Source organism: Ceratotherium simum, chromosome 32 (genome assembly GCF_057802395.1).
Source record: "Ceratotherium simum simum isolate JZ-2026a chromosome 32, ASM5780239v1, whole genome shotgun sequence".
Classification (NCBI taxonomy): Eukaryota; Metazoa; Chordata; class Mammalia; order Perissodactyla; family Rhinocerotidae; genus Ceratotherium; species Ceratotherium simum.
Genome location: NC_141931.1, coordinates 10,607,742 through 10,628,507, shown reverse-complemented (window position 1 = coordinate 10,628,507; position 20,766 = coordinate 10,607,742). Strand labels below are relative to the sequence as shown.

At 37.5% G+C, this 20,766-nt stretch overlaps 1 protein-coding gene across 1 annotated transcript in view; it reads right to left on the bottom strand.

Moving 5' to 3' along the window:
- Positions 1-1,363: 1,363 nt before the first annotated feature.
- Positions 1,364-20,766, bottom strand: part of ENKUR (enkurin, TRPC channel interacting protein) — a 28,988-nt gene continuing 9,585 nt past the window's right edge. Inside the window, exons 3-5 of the mRNA XM_004425292.3 lie at positions 10,650-10,873; positions 7,058-7,204; positions 1,364-2,284 (exon numbers count right to left, since the gene is read on the bottom strand). Of these exons, the coding sequence (XP_004425349.1) occupies positions 2,111-2,284; positions 7,058-7,204; positions 10,650-10,873 (545 nt within the window). The 3' untranslated portion in view covers positions 1,364-2,110. The remainder of the gene's footprint in view (positions 2,285-7,057; positions 7,205-10,649; positions 10,874-20,766) is intronic.

The window sequence follows — 20,766 nt, the reverse complement described above, 5'->3', positions numbered from 1 at the left end:
CTGATCAGTCACCGGCCAACCACCTAAGTTAGGTGTCTGTCCCTCCTCTTCCCAGTTGGATGCCCAAGGTCCATGTGTGTGCGTGGATGGACGGGGGCAGGTTGCGGTGGAGTGTTTCAAGGTTGGGATCCCACGGTAGGGAGAGCCTTGCCAGGAAGAGTGGATGGGAAAGTTTCCCTAGAAAGGCTGTAAATGAAAAAGGCGATAGAGTCTATCCAGCACAACATTGTGGGCCATGAAGAAAAGTCTAGACTCTTTAGTAACATTTACAGAAAGCAAGAGAAAAATCATCTGTTAAAACCACAAAGTTATCATTTTAACATTTAAGGCAACTTTCATTCATGACTCCAAAACATAAAAACCATAAGGCTAAAATAATTAGGATATTTTGCATTGCTACTGATTTTGAATTATTTAAAAATTAGTATGTATAGGACTCATCTCACAAATAAAATACTAGCCTAAACATCTGATCCTTAACTGTGGCAGAGAAGGCTGGCAGTACCAGCAGAGCCACTAGACAAGAGGAGACCGAGTCCCTGAGTGAGTGCATGGAACAGAGTACACCCCACCCTCATTCACATCGGACAGTGACATAAATGAGATATTTATCTTTATTTTTCAGAGAACTAAGAGTAAGACGTAGTTTGTTAAAGCAACTAGTGTTGCTTACTTAGAAAATGCAAGTGGAAATGATGTGCATCTTTTCTCTGCTTGGCCTACCCAACTCTGGATAGAATGGAGCCTACACACTCTATATGTCTGGATCCCTGAGGAACTGTGTGGAAAAGGATTCCTGCTGATCTCTTCACAGCACAGTACTCTCATGTGAGCAAGAAATGAATTTCTATCATGTTTAGTAATTACATATTTTGGGGTTTGTTATAGCTGTTAGCCTACCCTAAATAGCAACCAACCATTCTGGATAAGTGAGAATTTATCATACTCTATCCTTTCTTTTATAACTGCCCTAAAGTAATAAAGGAATAAAGAAATGATGCCCATACAGAGATGTGAAAAAAGTTTGTTATCAAAAATATTTGTATGTAAACATTTTTAACTAAAGTAAGCTTTTCTACAATGCTCCCAAATTCTGTTTGTCAAGAAGCTCGAAAAGAATTGTCATTTTTTTTTCTGTGTTCTCTGTAGCATAAAAACCAATGTAAGCAGTAGACATTTTTATTAGTGATATTCTGTAGTTTCATATATTTTACTAAATTTCTCTAAAATTTCAGGAAAGAAGGTTTTCCTTCTTAGATATTTCTATTTCTAGACTTATTTGAGTTGAAGACAGCTCTACTTACATAAATTTATTGCTTAATAAATTACATAATTTTACAAATAGAAAGTTCAGAATTCACAAAATAGACAGAAAGGACCAAAAAGAAAAAGTAGCATCCCATTTTAACGAAATACGTGTAGTGAATTATGGAATAAAGCACTTACAGTAGCAAAGTTTTCAAAAGTTGGTATGTTATCCTTAATGATGCATTTTATAAGTTGTCTTCCCAATTTTATAAGTTGTCTTCTTAATTTTTCTTCCTCAAATATAAGCCTTTCAGCATATATAGCACTAGGGGTATTAAAAATATTTATAGTTGGGAATAGCTGCAAATGACATAGGCTACCAGAGAATATATGCTGTTAAATTTGTGGAGCTCTGAAACGATATGTAGAAAACACTTTAGTAAGAAAGCATACACCATTATTTCCAATTAAAAATACTTAACAGTTTTTAGTGTTGTGCTCCTTGTATCATGAAGTGTAGAAAAAAATGTGAAGTTCTGAGTGCTGACTTTATTTTCAGGGCTCAGAAATTAATGTTTATGTGAACCAAGTACATAATAATAATGAATGAGACTATAGAACCAGAACACATAACATCAAACTTGAATTGGTTTATACGTGGAAACTTGACACTGGTAAAAACAAAATTTTCTCTAGTGCAAGTAAACAATTCAGTTATTCTTTAAACATTGCCTAAACATTTGGTCAAGACTATTTTTATTCTCTTCGTAGTCTTTTCCTCTTTGAAAACTGTATAGTTTCATTTTTATGTTTTCCATGTTTTTTTCCTGTGTTAAAATGACTATTCTTTAAAAATCCATTATTACTTATTGGCTATATAAATAATTCTGTGCTTTTCAATGACCCCAATGTCATGTTCCAGTTGCTTCATTTCTTGTTCCAGCTTCTGCTTGCGAGTCTTCTTTGGTATAGAATCCATGAAGACCGAGAGCGACTGGAACTCCTTATGCACCTCCTCCCAGTTCTTTTTCAGCCCCTGCAAATGGGAGAGAAAACCGTAAACACTCAAGTAAACTGCAGAAGTCAAGTAAATTGTAAAAGAAAAGTAGACGGTAGAGAAAACTGTACTGGTGAGGAAAAATGTAAATAGGTAAAGAAACCCGACCAAAATAACTTTAAAAATGATGTGTATTTATCAAGTACTTGGCCACAGCAACAAGAAATACGGTACAGAGCCCACACCCTGTCCTTGTCCGTGTGCTCGATTCCCACTGGGAGTATTTATTTGCTCTGTTTTTAATGGTACTGTACTTGTTTTTACCATCAAATATGCGTACGCAGACTTATGGGTAGTGTGAAACTAAGCTCACGGCAAATGCTTTGGTAAAAACGACAACTTAGAATTGATATCCCCAGGGCCGGCCTCGTGGCTTAGCGGTTAAGCGCGCACTCCGCTGCTGGTGGCCCGGGTTCGGATCCCGGGCGCGCACCGACTCACCACTTCTCCGGCCATGCTGAGGCCGCATTCCACATACAGCAACTAGAAGGATGTGCAGCTATGACATACAACTATCTACTGGGGCTTGGGGCAAAAAAAAAGGAGGAGGATTGGCAATAGATGTTAGCTCAGAGCCGGTCTTCCTTGGCAAAAAGAGGAGGATTAGCAAGAATGTTAGCTCAGGGCTGATCTTCCTCACAAAAAAAAAAAAAAAAAAAAAAGAATTGATATCCCCAAGCAGAAAAACATTTTTGAATAGAAAATTATTTCTTATCAAAATGTTAGTTTTTTTCTTCAGAACAGTCTTTTTAAACCACTGTCCTCATTCTTCAACAGAAATCACATCAAAAGACTTGATTCTGACTTGCATGGCCATGTTTTCTTGTATCTGACTAAATGGAATTGTACAAAATGCCCAAATTCAATTGAACAAGAGATGCTCTTTTATCTGTGTGTTTAATATATTAAAGAATGCTTCCTCTATATGGTCAAGGGATCTCTATTTCCCATTAATGTATTCTAGAAATGACTAACATGTCATTAAAAGTAACACACATGCTAATTCAATAATGTAGTTAATGTTTTATATTCTCAGAAACCAACAAATTCAAAATTAGAGATCTCTTAGGAGCAATAAAGGTTATTTCCATCCCTGCACAGTTCCCATTTCTTATCACAGTACACTAGAGGTCCCAGTGAGAAAATGGTCTTAAACGACTAATTGAATTCATGCAATAAAATTTCATAAATGAACACTTTCTATTATTCACTATGGTTGCATAATCATTTTATTTACACAAAACCTAAAGTAAAACTGAAAGGACAATTAAATTATTGCCTTGAGAACACGATCCTTGAAAACTATGGCTGTACATTTAGGTTTAAGAGAGGATTAGAAATGTCCTATATCATAATGTCTTCATAATAAGCCCTCACAGTACAAATTTAATCTTGTGGAAGCTTTTCAGGGACAATAAAATTTCAATGATTTATGTCCATACTTAGGTAAAAATGACAATAGGATAGGGCACGCTGTATAGAATAATTTGGTTGGGAAAAAGGACTACAAATTTTGAACCCTTATTGAGTGAGATTATATCAAGGATTTGGGAAAGGGAAAAGATAGAAAGAAAAGTGTCCAGGTTAAATTTTTAAAAGAGGGGGATGGATTAACACAGTTCTTAATGGTGTATGAGATATATTCCAAAAAGAAGTCCTCAGAAGAATTCTCTTTTTCCATAGTCTTTCATTATGAAATGGGAAATATGTTTCCACGATGCTCCACAGGGGCGCCTATTGCAGAGAGGAAATCGGCCAATTTATACACTTTCAAATATCAAAGGTTTTTGGGTGATATTTCCATATTACGTGTGGTCACAGCAGCTACACTTTTCTCTGTATTTCCTTTTAAAGGATAGTTTGCTTTATCTCCCAGCGTGTACAGTAACGTTTGGATCAAAGTCAACCGCTAGGGGTGGGAACGAAATGTAACTAATATTTCATAATATATGAGAATAGCTTCTTTGCTGGTTTTAAGACTTTTTTTATTTCATCTAAAAAAATCTTTTATCCATTGCAGCAATAGTGATTTTCCCTTACTTTTATTTCTCAATTTTTCTCTCTTCTATTTTAATGCTGAAATAATATTGTTAGATATTTTGGGAAACCTTCAAATAGGGAGAAGCAGGCAGGAAATAAATAAGTGCCTTCGGTTCCATGCTCCTTTTGCAGCCAACCTAGCCCCATCCACCCTCCACCTTCTTGTCCTGCTCTGTGACTAGCGTGGGAGGAGTGGGGCTTGATGCTTGTGAGCTGCCCCCCACAACCCCAGCTCTTTTGCCCTCCAGCATCTGCCTGAGTTCAGCCAAAGAAGGCACTGGTGGGGGGAGAGAGAGGTCGGGGCATTTCTTCCCCCTCTTGGCGCTACCTGGACACTAGTTCTGGCCCATCCACCTGTGACTACCATGCTTGTCAGGTGGCCCCTCTTCCAGGCTCCAGCTCTCACCAGGCTCTGGTCATGCCGTTGCTTGCCCCCACCCTTCAAGCCTAGGGTGGTGGTGGATTCTCACTGTCCTTTGCCCTGAGGTGCCTCAGGGTTCCTTGTTGGTTCCCTTAGCCCTGCTTCACTTCTGTCAATAGTTCCTTCATAAATTCTCCTCAGAATCCCAGCCGATTGTGCCTTCTAATTCCTGCTGGAGCCCTGACTGATAGAGTTCCCTTTGTTACCTCCTATGCACACACATAATGCAGTGGGGAAAACACCAGCCTGGGAATTGATTGATGTGAGTTTTAGTCCCTCTTTAGCTATTTGATAATTTTGTGACCAAAGGCAAATGTAAACCAAACTCCAATTTCACTGACAGTAAGGCCTGTGTTTTTTTTTTTTTTTTTTCTCACAACAGTATCCCCCGGGCTTGGGTACAGTGCCTGGAACATGGTAGATATCCAACAAATGAATGGATGGATGAATGCACAAATGAGCCCACTTCATATATTCGCATTTTATATCCTCATCTGTAAAATGAGAGGTTCGGACCAGATGATCTCTTCCAAGAATAAAGAGAATGTTATTTTATGAAGAATGAGCAGACTGTGGCCAACTCAGGGACATACAACGGTATTGTCTGTCATAGAGCTATACGCAGTTCTTAACCAGGGAGGGAAGCATGGGTCCAGGCTTCTCAGGAACACAGCCAGCAGCTCTGTTACCATAGCAGCTATACTACCTGGCTAATAAGGCATCCGAGGGAGGATTTACTATTGTTACATCAAAGGGCATGCAAGGAAACTCTATAATGACATATTAGGAAGCTGAGGGCTGCTTATTCACTGTAGCCAAAACAGTGCGGGAGGGAAGAGCCTTTCCCTTCTGAGAGAAGTTCTTCCTCTCTCTTCTTATTTTTCAGCATCATTTAGATATAAAAACCTGGCTTTCACAAAAGCATGTACTTTCTAAAAATGGTAGAATCCAAACTGGAGACAGAAAGAGAGAGAGAGAGACAAAATGGGCCAAAGACCAGTACTTCCTGACAGTGACGTGCCAAGTCCCACCCCATGTCTGCCAGCCTTCCTGCTGGCCTGGCTTCCTTTCTTCTTTCCAGCAGACCATTATTAGACATCTGTGTTTATACTGGGCACTGGGTTAGGCACTAGGGAGACTGTTGTCAACAAAGAGACACAGTCCCTGCCCTTAAGCCACTCCTGCTATCTGGGACACCCTTTTACTCTGCAGTTTAAGGCCCAGCTAAAGACCTACCTACGTCCTTCAGTGGATACTAGTCCCTCGGAACCTTATAACACTTAGGATCTGTACACATACACTCTCATATCTATATAGGTACATATATACATATCACCCATCCTCAATTAAATTACAACATTATCTATAGCAGAAATTTTATCTTATGTCCACTTTAATATCCTCGGGGCTTAGCATGATGCTCTGCAAAACAAGCACTTAGTAAATGTTTATTGACAATTATGATGATATTGATAAAATGTTAAGAATTTATAACAGCATATGAATCCATTTTTCAACAGAAATTAATGCAATAAAAAGGTTTTTTTTCTGTTTTCAAAAGGTCACTAGAAATGGCTTTCTAGAAAGCTTTCAAAATAACAAAGAATAAAGTACTATTTTTACTCTGTAAATATAGTATGACTATAGTAGAGTACAAGTAGTGCTTAATAAATACTCTCTAAAGACGATCATGGAGCAACCCTGCTCACATCCCCCGATATTTTAAATGCTTCAGATTAAAGTCTTGCATTAAAAACTCCAGTGTAAATATGTCTTTAAGTCTATTTTATTCAAAATAAGGAAAATATATAAAACCTAACACCTGGTTATTTTAAAATATGGACATTTGGCTTATAGGAAAGAAAAAAAAAGTTGCTCTAGGAACAGTTTCAATTATTCTAGAGCTCCATCTAGTGAAAAATATCTATTTTATGGGTATTATTTTTTTAAAAATTCAGCAACATAAGAATGAAAATAAAAATGACTTTTTGCTTTATTTATGCAAGTTCGTTGTAGGAGAAGGTGGGCTTCCCTACAACACTAACTATCTTTGGGAAAAAATAGAAGCTCACCAAATTGGAAGCAAAATATTATTCAAAGACTGTCTATATTACAGCTTTTTGCTCTCCCCCAAGAGTCAGCTTTGCTGCATGTAGTTTGTCACCATAACCAAAAGAGAGTATTCTCATTTCAAAGACCAAGTGCTGCTTTACTGATCAAGTTGATGGTAGACCTTTCTTTCAGAGACGTTCTAAAGACTGACATATGAATATAAATTACAGCACGCTTACCTGCAGAAGCGCCTCCCTTTCTTCATCAGACAGCCTTTTCATAGCTGCTTTCCTGAGGTTTCCCTGGATATAGTTATCATATTCTTCTTGGGCTTTCTTTACTTCCTCATTTCGCTTACATATATATTCAGGTGTGACACCATAATCCTTACAAGGATTTTTCAGGGGAAAAAAAAAATCAATATCCTGAATGCAATCTTATATATATGTACCTACCAACCAATGACTGAGAGAAAAAGAAATGTTACGGACGTAAAGCCTCTGCTCAAAACACTGCAAATCGGCAAAATTCAGTGACTTTTTCCCCCAATTGGGAACTAGTTGATTCTGGTCTTCTAAAACCATCAGAGTATTATTATTGTGGCCATTTGTTTTCCCTCTTCTGAATGTTTCCAGTGCCTATTCTTGGCTGCTGACTCAGCCCTTACTTTATCCCTAAGGGTTGGTTTTTCTTTATTTCTTTTAGATGCTTCAGCTTTTACCTTGAAATATCTTAAATATCTTGAAGTCTCTTGTGCATGGTTTTGTTAAATAAAAAAAGATAAATGCTTCCAAGGCATTATAAAAACAAACTCTTAAGAGATACTAAGCACATCTGCTTTAAGAGAAAATTGACTTGGGACCCTAAGGTTGTTTTTGGAAATGCAAAATACATTTTTAGGCTCCTGAGCTGCTTACAAGGGCTGACAGTGAAGCAATCAGCTGTGATTCTTGCAGATTAGTGAATGTGTTGGATATCACTGTGTAGAGAAACAGAACTACTTGTTTATTCTTCAAAAAATTATTTGAGAGTGTACTTGGTGCTAGGTATACTAGTGAATAAGAAAGGCGAAGTTTCTGTCCTCATGGAATATGCATTCTATGGTGAGATAAACTCACCAAAAATAGAGTATAAAATAATATATATACACGCTCCAAAGTAAAATAAAGGACAGAAAGGGGAAAGAAAGTAATAGGAGCTATTTTAGATAAATAGGGACGTCAAGGAAGCCCTCTCTGAGGAAGCAGATGTTGAGAGATAGGGTAGTCATTAAAACTATTCACAAATACTCTGGTTCTTCTCCTTTTAGGTACTTGGTAGGACAACACTTTCCTGCTCCCCTTGAAGTAAGATGTAGTCATGTGACCTGACTTGCCTAATGTGAGCAGAAGTGACCTCTGTGCCTTAAGAACTAATGGAAGACTTGCCATGTTCTTTCTCGGTCTGGTACAGTGACGGGTGGTGTTTTCGGTTGCCTGGGTCCTGGAATGAGGACAAGAAGCAGAGCTTCCAACAACCAGCAATGAACATGTAGCACAAGCAAACTTAGCTGCTTTTAGTTACTGAAATTGGAGGGTTATTTGTTGCTACAGCATAACCTAACCCATCCAGACTGACAAAGGATAGAAATCCAAGCTGCAAGTGTGTTCTGGAAATCTGCAAAGCACTATACCAGTAAACTCTAATAGCACAGTATGCTGGTAAGCTAGTACAGTGATAAACAGTCCCATCCATTTCAGGGTGCACTGAGGGCAACACCTTATTACAGCTCAGTACTATTACTGATGTTCATAGTGATGATTCTGCATCATCACAAAAAGATTAAGTTCTATTTGGAGTACTCTGTTTAATAAAGGGAAGGAGTTGATACATTTTAAGAAAAAGAATTGTCTCACAAATAGGTAAAAGCTTCAGTAATCTGCAATATTCCCATGTGTTGAATCATTGAGGGCTAATGAATACTATTAATACTGATAATTGCATATATTATAATATCCACTCTTTATTGAAATTTTATTAGGTGCCAGGGATTGTGTCAACTGCTTGATATATTTTATATCATTAAATCCTCACTACAACCCTGTGATAAATCTAATGACTTGTTAAAGATCATAGAGTTAAGAAAGTGGCAGAGTTAGAACTTGAAATGATGCCCCACTACTACTGCCGTACACCTCAGGCAATCATCCATGATTCAGTTTGTTTTCACAAATTGTTTCTCTTGGCACAAATGGGCATATAACATTTTATTTGAAACTAAAGCATGAGGTTCACACACTTTTAAAAATAGCATTGCCCTTAAAAGGACTTACTATCTCACTTACCACTAATAGATGTTTTAACTCTGATAAGTGGAAAGTAAGCTGAGTAAGTCCTTCATGAGCCCTGACTGCTTAGCCAGCAACACCAAGAGGACAAAGGTGCAGAGTGTTTGCTTTGCTTGGTAAACAAGCACAGGTAGACTAACTTAATATTTTTCTGTCTTCATGACGGATATTTTCAATTTTCTGTTCAAGGCAGAAAATGTATTGAAGTGAATAGCTTAGGCAGAAGGCAGCCAGGAGGGACAGAGTGTGTGGCAGTCGGTAGCATGACTGTCGAAGGAAAAGGGTTTTTATGTGATGGTGGAGAAATAATGGATTGGAAGTGGCTTTAAAGAGCCAGGAGAGTGAAATTTCTGCTTTTGCACACCCAGTGGGACAGAGATTATGAGCAGCCTCCAGGGCCACAGAAGGAGAAAGTATTTGGAGCAGCCTGAAATAACTTTATTGGCATGTGCTACCAACTCCTAGATTCCTGCTAAAGTCTTCCAAAGGTGTCTTAGCCTGAGTGATGTGAGTTTCTCAGGGAATAAGCAATGTTCTCTGACAAAAGCCTTGAGGTTGCTGTTTTGATTTTGAATGGGCACTGGATGTATCATGGTAGATCATTGGACTACCTCAATGTGAGCCCCTCATACATCACCATTGCAATTTCTTTTCTTTTTTTCTCTCTTCCTTCTTTTTTTCCTTCCTTTCCTTTTTGCTATAACTTATTATTATATATCATTATTCTTTAGGATTTTGCACTTATATTTTACTATATGTGCTTCAAACATTTTTGCACTCTATAAGTATAGCAAGTAAAAGAGGTTTTGTATAAGCTATTCTTTTGGTAAGCGTTTTCAATTTTAAAGATCTTCTGTATTTAAACAATTAAACCCAAGCTTCTATAATTTTCACCAATGAAATTATATGCCTATCTGATAAGTATCTTTTCAGATAGACATGAAGGACCAAAAAGAACTAGATTATTGTACAGTACTTCCAAGATCCGCTTTACTCCAAACTAAAAACAAATGAATATATTCAGCTTGAAAGAGTAATGTGAATTATTTACGCTGATGGGGTGGATGACTCCAAAGTTGTATTCCTCTTCATTTTGCTCATTCTACTACTAAGATACTGCAACCTAATGATTTAGTCTTAGGATCTTCTGAAAGGTTATTCCTTCTAGAATTATAGTAGTGACTGTGCTTTTAATGACATTTCCACCTCCAAAATTAATGTTTTAGAGAATGTTTGTTTTAATTGTTAAATATATCAATGATTGAAATTAAGGACAACAATTATAGCTTTTCTCTACTGAACTATATGGTGTTGTTCATTCCAAATTCTCCGTAACTCCATCACGTTAGATTTGGACCAAACACAGATTGCAGAGAATGGGAACTGGCACTCTAGATAATTTGTCCAGAGAGAGCACTATTAATGATAATATAGACAATCATTATGAATACCATATTTAAATTATTTGAATCTCAGGTCCCTCATTAATATATCACAAGACTACCTTTTTATTGATGTACTTTGGAACCAGTCCTGAAGTTTCAAGATCATGCTTGTCTCCAGTTCTTTTGTCAACATAAATTGGTTTAGGCTTTTTAGCCACTCCCATAATGACATCAGCTGCATTTGTATTTATAAAATTTTTTTCACTCTGTATTCCCATGACTGGATGATCAGTCCTCAATGGCACAGGAGGCTTTTTGGGCTCATTCCGATCAAACTTTTTTTCTGTTAAACATAACATTTCTTTGTTAGTATTAAACTATAAATATTGCTACTTAGTACTATTTATAACATCTGGATATTTTACCACTAGTATATTGGAGTTTTATTAATAACATATTCAAATATTTAAGGTAAAAAATCGGTAACCATAAATGCAAAAAATGAAGTGCAACATAATCAATTAATATGTTGAAGAACAGCCTAAAAATCTTAGGGAAGAAGATAAGCACCCCAAATCTTATATGCTAGCTAACTAATACATTTTTACAAATTATTGTGAAAATATTTTCTTATAAAATTTCAACCATAAATATTCAGCTTTCCCACTGAAAAAAGTTCAAAGAAACATTAAAACTCTTTTCTGAGTACTACCAATACTACCAATAATTGCTTCTTCAGAGGAAAGTTACTGTAAAATCATGAAGTAAATAAATCAACCTTGATGTATTGAAAGTCCAGGAATCTATGGATATCTTCACTAAAACTATTATTATTATAAGGCATAAAAATCATGTAATAGCTATGTACCCAACACGCAGCCTAATAAATAAGACATTACCAATACAGTTGAAGTCTCCTATCCACTCCTCCCTGATCGCATCTCACCTCCTAAAGTAACTACCATCTGGAATTTATCCTATTTATTTCTCTACACCACATTCTCTTCATTAGCAACAGATGAAACTGGCCATTTTTACAAAGCCTTTTCAACTGGACCATTCCAACTCATCTATTTTGATACAGCCACATCAAAATGGTATGTCAAAATGCTAAAATGTAAAATAATTGCAGTTTATTTATAAGAACTGAAGGCAACAACTACCTTGTCAAAACCTTACTCAAATCTTAACCCATCACAGTTACTAGAGACTTTGACTTTATTCATTTCTGCACTATTTGATCTTTTTATAAGTTCATATAACTTTTATTATCAGAAAAAACAATACTTATTATTAAAAGTCTATGGACTGGATTAACCTCTTGTTATGGGCTGAATTGTGTCCCCCAATATTCATATGTTGAAGCCCTAACCCCCAGTACCTCAGAATGTGACTGCATTTGGACATAAGGTCTTTAAAGGGGTACTTAAGTTAAAATGAGGTCATTAGGGTGGGCCCTAATTCAATATGACTGATATCTTTATAAGAGGAGGAAATGTGCACACAGACACACACAGAGGGAAGACCATGTAAAGACACAAGGAGAAGATGGCCTTCTACAAGCCAAGAGGAGAGGCCTCAGAAGAAACAAAACCTCTGACACCTTGATCTTGGACTCCAGACCTCAAAATTGTGAGAAAATAAATTTCTGTTTAAGCCTCCCAGTCTGTGACACTCTGTTCTGGCAGCCTTAGCAAACCAATACACCTGTGATACTAGTTCTACACCCCCAGAAACATTATAAAGGAGTTTTTGAATATTCATTTATTCATTAATTCATGCAATATATTTTTGTTGAACAATTACCACGTCCCCAGGTAATGCTCTAGGAGTTGTGGATACAGCAGGGAACAAAAGAGACAAAGTCCCTGTTCTCAGGGAGTTTACATTCTGGTGGGGAAAGAAAAGATAAAATTTAATATGTAGAATATAATGTATATATTGGTTTAACTACAGGTGAAATTGTTCACCGTTTTTGACCTACAAAAATGGCATCTTCTTCCTGTTTAACATATCACTGAGATGTTGTAAGCATTATTAGAAATTGAATTAGGGAGTTCCTATGAAGCCTGGAGCAGACAATAAGGCCTTGTTGTTACGACCCAAATAGCTTCCTTCTACCAGATATACCCGACCAAATAAGGTTTGCATAATCAGTTTGCTTAAAAAACCGGAGGTATCTATCCTCTAGATGTTCACATGGAAAATATTCAGAAGCCAAATTTAATTATGAATTGAAAGTGCATGCAATTGACTCCTGTAACTATAAGAGAATGCATACAAGAGATAAAACTGAATTCTCAGAAAATGAGGAAATAGTTTAGAAAGACTGATAATTCATTCTTAGGTGAGTAAGCAGAGTAAATTATAACTCTTGGTTGTTTGTGGTTTTCCACGGGATGGTACCTAAAGCCCATACCTGCCTTCCTCTTATGTTATTTCTATCTAAACATCATCTTGTCTCTCATCCCAGGAGTAGGGGTTGGCAATGGGGTGAGGCTCGGAAAATGGGGTCAGGATGTCTCTTTCACAAATTATTTGGTGGTAGTGATCCCAAATGGTTTGGTTTTTTTAAGCTGTATCAAAACAGCAGTGTCAACACAACCTTGTAGTCAAGCAGAGGTTCTATCAACTGAACTTAGAGAAATGCCCATGTATCTGTTAAGTATTTTTCAGTGTGTCTACCAAATTACTATCTTCAAAATAACAGTTCAAAATGGCAGAATATTCACAAAGAGATGGGCAGCAGCCTTGGCCTATATTACCTTTAACTTTACCTCACTGGACTGGGCTTTTTATTTTTATTTTATTTTTTTAACTTATTTTTTTTAATATGGTAACATTGCTTTATAACATTATATAAATTTCAGGTGTACATCATTATATTTCGATTGTTTTATAGATTACATCATGTTCACCACCCAAAGACTAATTACAATCCATCACCACACACATGTTCCTAAACATCCCTTTCACCCTCCTCCCTCCCCCCTTCCCCTCTGGTGACCACCAATTCAATCTCTGTCCCTATGTGACTGTTTGTTGTTATATTTATCTTCTACTTATGAGTGAGATCATATGGTATTTGACTTTCTCCCTCTGACTTATTTCGCTTAGCATAATATCCTGAATGCCCATCCATGTTGTCACAAATTGCTGGATTTCATCATTTCTTATGACTGAGTAGTATTCTGTTGTGTATATATACCACAACTTCTTTATCCATTTGTCCCTTGATGGGCACCTAGGTTGCTTCCAAGTCTTGGCTATTGTGAATAATGGTCCAATGAACATAAGGGTGCATGTATCTTTACGCACTCGTGTTTGCATGTTCTTTGGATAAATACCCAGCAGTGGAATAGCTGGATCTTATGGTAGTTCTATTCTTAATTTTTTGAGGAATCTCCATACTGTTTTCCATAGTGGCTGCACCAGTTTGTACTCCCACTAGCAGTGTATGAGAGTTCCCTTCTCTCCACATCCTCTCCAACACTTGTTGTTTCCTGTCTTGTTAGTTATAGCCATTCTGACGGGAGTGAGGTGATATCTCATTGTAGCTTTGATTTGCATTACCCTGATAGTTAATGATGTTGAACATCTTTTCATGTGCCTGTTGGCCATCTGTATATCTTCTTTGGAGAAATGTCTGTTAGGATCTTTTCCCATTTTTTAATTGGGTTGTTAGTTTTTTTGTTGTTGAGATGTATGAGCTCCTTACATATTTTGGAGATTAACTCCTTATCAGATATATGGTTTACAAATATCTTCTCCCAGTTGTTAGGTTGTCTTTTTGTTTGGTTGATGGTTTCCCTTGATGTGCAGAAGATTTTTAGTTTGATGTAGTCCCATTTGTTTATTTTTTTTCTGTTGTTTCCTTTGCCCAGTCAGACATGCCCAGTCATGGACAACCTGAAAATATGATGTTGAAGGTATACTGCCCATGTTTTCTTCTAGAAGTTTCATGGTTTCAGGTCTTAGATTCAGGTCTTTAATCCATTTTGAGTTAATTTTTGTGTATAGTGTAAGATAATGATCTACTATCATTCTTTTGCATGGGGCTGTTCAGTTTTCCCAATACCATTCATTGAGGAGACTTTCCTTTCTCCATTGTATGTTCTTGGCTCCCTTGTTGAAAATTAGCTGTCCATACATGTGTGGATTTATTTCTGGGCTCTCAATTCTTTTCCATTGATCTATGTGTCTGTTTTTGTGCCAGTACCATGCTGTTTTGGTTACTATAGCTTTGTAGTATATTTTGAAATCAGCGAGTGTGATACCTCCAGCTTTGTTCTTTTTTCTCAGGATTTCTTTGGCTATTCAGGGTCTTTTGTTGTGCCATATAAATTTTAGGATTCTTTGTTCTATTTCTGTGAAAAATGTTGTTGGGACTTTGATAGGGATTGCATTGAATCTATAGATTGCTTTAGGAAGTATGGACATTTTAACTATGTTAAATCTTCCAATCCAAGAGCATGGCATATCTTTCCATTTCTTTGTGTCTTCTTCAATTTCTTTCAGCAATGTTTTATAGTTTTCCATGTACAGATCTTTCATCTCTTTGGTTAAGTTTATTACTAGGTATTTTACTCTTTTTGTTGCAATTGTAAATGGGATTGTATTCTTAATTTCTCTTTCTGCTACTTCATTGTTATTGTATAGAAACACAACTGATTTTTGTATGTTGATTTTGTATCCTGCAACTTTGCCATATTTGTTTATTATTTCTAAAAGTTTTTGGTGGATTCTTTAGGGTTTTCTACATATAAAATCATGTCATCTGCAAATAGTGACAGTTTCACGTCTTCCTTTCCAATTTGAATCTCTTTTATTTCTTTTTCTTGCCTGATTGTTCTGGCTAGGACTTCCAATACTATGTTAAATAGGAGTGGTGAAAGTAGGCATCCTTGTCTGGTTCCTGTTCTTAGAGGGATAGCTTTCAGTTTTTCACCATTGAGAATGACATTATCTATTGGTTTGTCATATATGGTCTTTACTATGTTGAGGTACTTTCCTTCTATACCCATTTTATTCAGAGTTTTTATCATAAATGGATGCTGAATCTTGTCAAATGCTTTCTCTGCATCTATTGAGATGATCATGTGATTTTTATTCTTTATTTTGTTAATGTGGTGTATCATGTTGATTTATTTGTGGATGTTGAACCATTGCTGCATCCCTGGAATAAATCCCACTTGATCATGGTGTATGATCTTTTTAATGTATTATTGTACATGATTTGCTAGTATTTTGTTGAGGATTTTTGCATCGATATTCATCAGTGATATTGGCCTGTAACTTTCTTTTTTTGTGTTGTCCTTGTCTGTTTTTGGTATCAGGGTAATGTTGGCTTTGTAGAATAAGTTAGATAGCTTCCCTTCCTCTTCAATTTTTTTGGAAGAGTTGGAGAAGGATAGGCAGTAAGTCTTCTTTGAGTGTTTGGTAGAATTCACCAGGGAAGCCATCTGGTCCTGAACTTTTATTTTGGGGGAGGTTTTTGATTACTGTTTCAATCTCCTTACTGGTGATTGTCTATTCAAATGCTCTATTTATTCTTGATTCAGTTTTGGAAGGTTGCACGATTCTAAGAATTTATCCATTTCTTCTAAATTAGCCAATTTGTTGGTGTATAGCTTTTCGTAGTATTCTTTTATAATATTTTGTATTTCTGAGGTGTCTGTAGTAATGTTTCCTCTTTCATTTCTGATTTTATTTATTTCAGTCTTCTCTTTTTTTCTTGGTGAGTCTAGCTAAAGGTTTGTCAATTTTGTTTATCTTTTCAAAGAACTAGCTCTTGGTTTCATTGATTTTTTTCTATTTTTTTAAGTCTCTATTTCATTTATTTCTGCTCTGATTTTTATTATTTTCTTCCTTCTACTGATTTGGGGCTTTGTTTGTGCTTCTTTTTCCAGTTCCTTTAGGTGCACTGTTAGATTGTTTATTTGAGATTCTTTTTGTTTGTTGAGGTAGGACTATATTGCTAAAATTTCCATTTTAGAACCGCTTTTGCTGTATCCCATAAATTCTGGCATGTTGTACTTTCATTTTCATTTGTCTCCAGGTATTTTTTTATTTCTTCTTTGATTTCTTCATTGACCCAATTGTTTTTCAGTAGCATTTTGTTTAATCTCCACATATTTGTGGCTTCTCTGATTTTCTTCCTGTAATTGATTTCTAGTTTCATACTGTTGTGGTCAGAAAAGATGCTTGGTATTATTTCAATCTTAAATTTATGGAGACTTGTTTTGTGGCCTAATATGTGACCAATCCTGGAGAATATTCCATGTGCATTTGAAAAGAATGTGTATTGTTTGGTTTTTGGATGGAATTTTCTGTATATATCAACTAAGTACATCTGGTCTAGTGTGTCATTTAAGGGCAATGTTTCCTTGTTCAGACCAAACAGATCTTCTGTTTGGATGATCTACCCATTGGTGTAAGTGGAGTGTTCAAGTCCCCTACTATTATTGTGTTACTGTCTATTTCTCCTTTTATGTCTGTTAATAATTGCTTTATATATTTAGGTGCTCCTATATTGTGTGCATAGATATTTATGAGTGTTACATCCTCTTGTTGGGTTCTTCCCTTGATCATTATGTAGTGCCCTTCTTTGTCTCTTGTCCCAGTTTTTGTTTTAAAGTCTATTTTGGCTGATATGAGTATTGCTACCCCAGCTTTCTTTTTATTGCCATTTGCATGGAGTATCTTTTTCCATCTCTTCACTTTCAGTTTGTGAGTGTCTTTAGATCTGAAGTGTGTCTCTTGTATGCAGCATATATATGGATCTTGTTTTTTTATCCAGTCAGCCAACCTATGCCTTTTGTTTGGAGCATTTAGTCCATTGACATTTAAAGTAGCTATTGACAAGTATGTACTTACTGCCACTTTGTTACTTTTTTTCTGGGTGTTTTAGCAGTTCTTCTCTGTTCCTTTCTTCTTGTCTTGCTCTCTTCCCTTGTGATTTGATGGCTTTCTTTAGTATTATGTTTGGGTTCCTTTCTTTTAGTTTTTTATGTATTTATTATAGGTTTCTGGTTTGTGATTACCATGAGGTTCATATGTAATAACCAAAGTATATAGCAATCTATATTAAGTTGATAGTCTCTTTAGTTTGACCTCTTTCTAAAAGCTCTACTCTTTTACTCCCCTCCTCCCACTTTTTATGTTTTTGATATCATATCTAACCTCTTGTTTGTATCTGTTTGTATCTGTTACCCTCTTATCATGGAAATAGATTAATTTTTTCCTATTTGTGGTCTTCACTTTCCCCCTTAAATAAATCTCTTTAGCATTTCTTGTAGGACTGGTTTCTTGGTGATAAACTCCTTTAATTTTTGCTTCTCTGGGAAACTCTTTATCTCTCCTTCCATTCTGAATGATAACCTTGCCGGGTAGGGTATTCTTGGCTGTAGGTTTTTCCTTTTAGCACTTTAAACATATCATGTCACTCTCTTCTCTTCTGTGAGGTTTCTGCTGAGAAGTCAGCTGATAGCCTTATGGGGTGTCCTTTGTATGTAACTTGTGGCCTTTCCCTTGTGGCTTTTAGGATTCTCTCTTTAATTCTGGACATTTTAATTATGATGTATTTTGGTGTGGGCCTCTTTGGGTTTATCTTCTTTGGTGTTCTCTGTGCTTCCTGTACTTGGATGTCTGTTTCCCTCCTTAGGTTAGGCAAGTTTTCAGCTATTATTTCTTCAAATAGGTTCTCTGCCCCTTTGTCTCTCTCTTCTCCTTCTGGGATACTATGTCATGGATGTTAGTGTGCTTGATGTTGTCCCAGAGGTCCCTTAGACTGTCCTCATTCTTTTTAATTCTTTTTTCTTTTAGCTGTTCAGCTTGGGTGATTTCCTCTAGTCTTTCATGCAGCTTGCTGATCCACTCTTCTGTATCATGTACTCTGGTTTTGAGTCCCTCTAGTGAATTTCTCATTTCCAGTATAGTAGTCTTCATTTTTGATTTTTTTTTTTTATATTTTCCATTTCTTTGTTGACGTTCTCAATGAGTTCATCCATTCTATCCTTCTGACTCTGTGTGAACTCTTTGTCAGGTAGATTGCTCATTTCTGTTTCATTTAGTTCTTTTTCTGGGGTTTTGTCCTATTCCCTTACTTGGAACATATCCCTTTGCCTCCTCATTTTGCCTAATTCTCTGTGCTTGTATCTATGTATTAGGTGGGTCAGCTATGTTTCCTGATCTTGGAGAGGTGGCCTTATGTAAGAGATGCCTTATGAGGCCCAGCAGTGTGCTTCCCTCTTGTCACCAATTTCAAATGTTCCAGGAGTGACCCCTGTGTGGGCTACGTGTGTCCTTCTGTTGTGGCAGGGTTGCTCTTTCTGTAGATGCCCGGGGAGGCCAGGCTGTCCCTCTGGCCAGATAGTTGTAATGCTGAGCTGTGTGTAGCTGCTACAGACCTTTCAGTCTCTTTATTGGGCATGGTGAGCCCCAGCACAGTTGGCTGCAAGGTCTAATAGCAAATTCCTGTTGCAGTTTTTCTGTTAAGTGAGTAGGCCCCAAGCATAGCTGGTTATTGGGCTCAGGGGCTTACAGTTGCTATAAGCCCCTGGCCTATAGGCCTATGAGTCTCTTGTCAGCTCTCTCAGGATTGCAGCTGGGTGGGGCTGGCCTTGGGCAAGGGAGCACCCAATTTTTCAGGCTTTGGAAGGTGGGGCCAATCCCTTATGTGGCTGTTTAAGGAGCACAAGTCTTCTGCAGCTGACAAGCCCCGCCATCCACAGGGCCACACACACTGTCAACACAGTCCTGCCCTGTGCACGTGCACTGACCCTCTGAAGTGGACCCAGTTGCCCCACTGCAGAGGCCTCACACACCCCACCAATGTCCCATGCACTCCACCCACTTCTTGTGCACGCCCTGCCCCACAGAGGTGGACCCACTCACCCAGCTGCAGAGACTCCAGTCACCTAGCCTTTGCAGGCCCACAAGTTGCCTGGGGGCTTGCTGTTAGGTGGTGCCAGTCTCTAGGGTGGGCTGACTACCCTGGCTGAGCTGGATTAAATCTGTCTTGTAGTGGATGGGGCAGACTCTGGGCTGAAGCAGGGGAAGAACTCCATGGCATCTGCCAGCGTCTGTGTCAGCACACCTGCACCAGGTCACAACATGGCTGCCACCAACATCTCAGTCCCTGTAGAGGTCTCACCTCTCACCAAGATGCACCTAGAGGTTATTAGGTGAGCCTCTTTTCATCAAAGGGCCGTGCATTTTTCACTTTGGTGATTTTAGGTTGCTGTCCAAAATGGGTGAATTTGTGTGTGGGCCCTTTAAGAACTTGGTTTTTTTTTCCTATAGTTTTTGTCCTATAGCTTTTCTGGGGGTATTCCCTGTTGTAGTTAGTAGCCAGCAAGGCCAGATATTATGACACTCGTCTCAGCTCTGCTGGGTCCAAAAAATGCTTATAGTGGCAATGCTTCCCTGCTCAGGTCCCCCACTCCCCCAGGGAAGGCTGCCTACCTTTGAATTGCTCCCGTGAAGCACTGTGAGTTGCAAAGTGGTGTTTTTTCTCTCCAGAAGGGAATTTCTGCCTCTTCCACCTCAGTCAGGACTGTGGCTTGTTGCAGGGGTTCCTCTTATCTAGTTATCAGTTCTCTCTCAGGGGTAATTGTTCCAGAGTGGTTGTAGATCTGTTGTGTCCATGGGAGGAGGTAAGTTCAGAGTCTGCCTATGCTGCCATCTTGGCACCATCCCTCTGGACTGGGCTTTTAAAAAGCTCTTGCAACACTCTGAATTTGTTAATTATCCTTAAGGCCAATGAAATTTTGTGTTTGTTTTGCCTTATAATGTTTATAGGAGGAGAGATAGGCTTCTTTTTTTTCTTATTTAATGTTTAGGATTTATATAGTTTGGTAATTGTGTTATATAATATGCTTAACCTTAGAGAGCTAACCCAAGTAATATCATTGGTCCTAAGGCATTGAAAGAATCTAATTCCATTTCACAATTTTCCAGTGCTCTCAAGTGGTTGTAGGTCACAAAGTATCAAGACTCCACTTGAGGAAGATACAAAAGAGAGTTCTGAAGGCATGAATTTAGGCATGAATGTATTTTCAGACTTGCTTCTTGCATCTTTCCTGATAATGCTATCATCCTGTGTCGTGGTTTATGAGAGAGGATTGTGGGACATAAAATATTGCCATAGGGAGAAGTAGTTTCACTTTTCTCAAAAGGTACACCCTAGCTGGGCTTGAGATGTTGCATTATTTCCTTGATGCCAGAAGACATAAA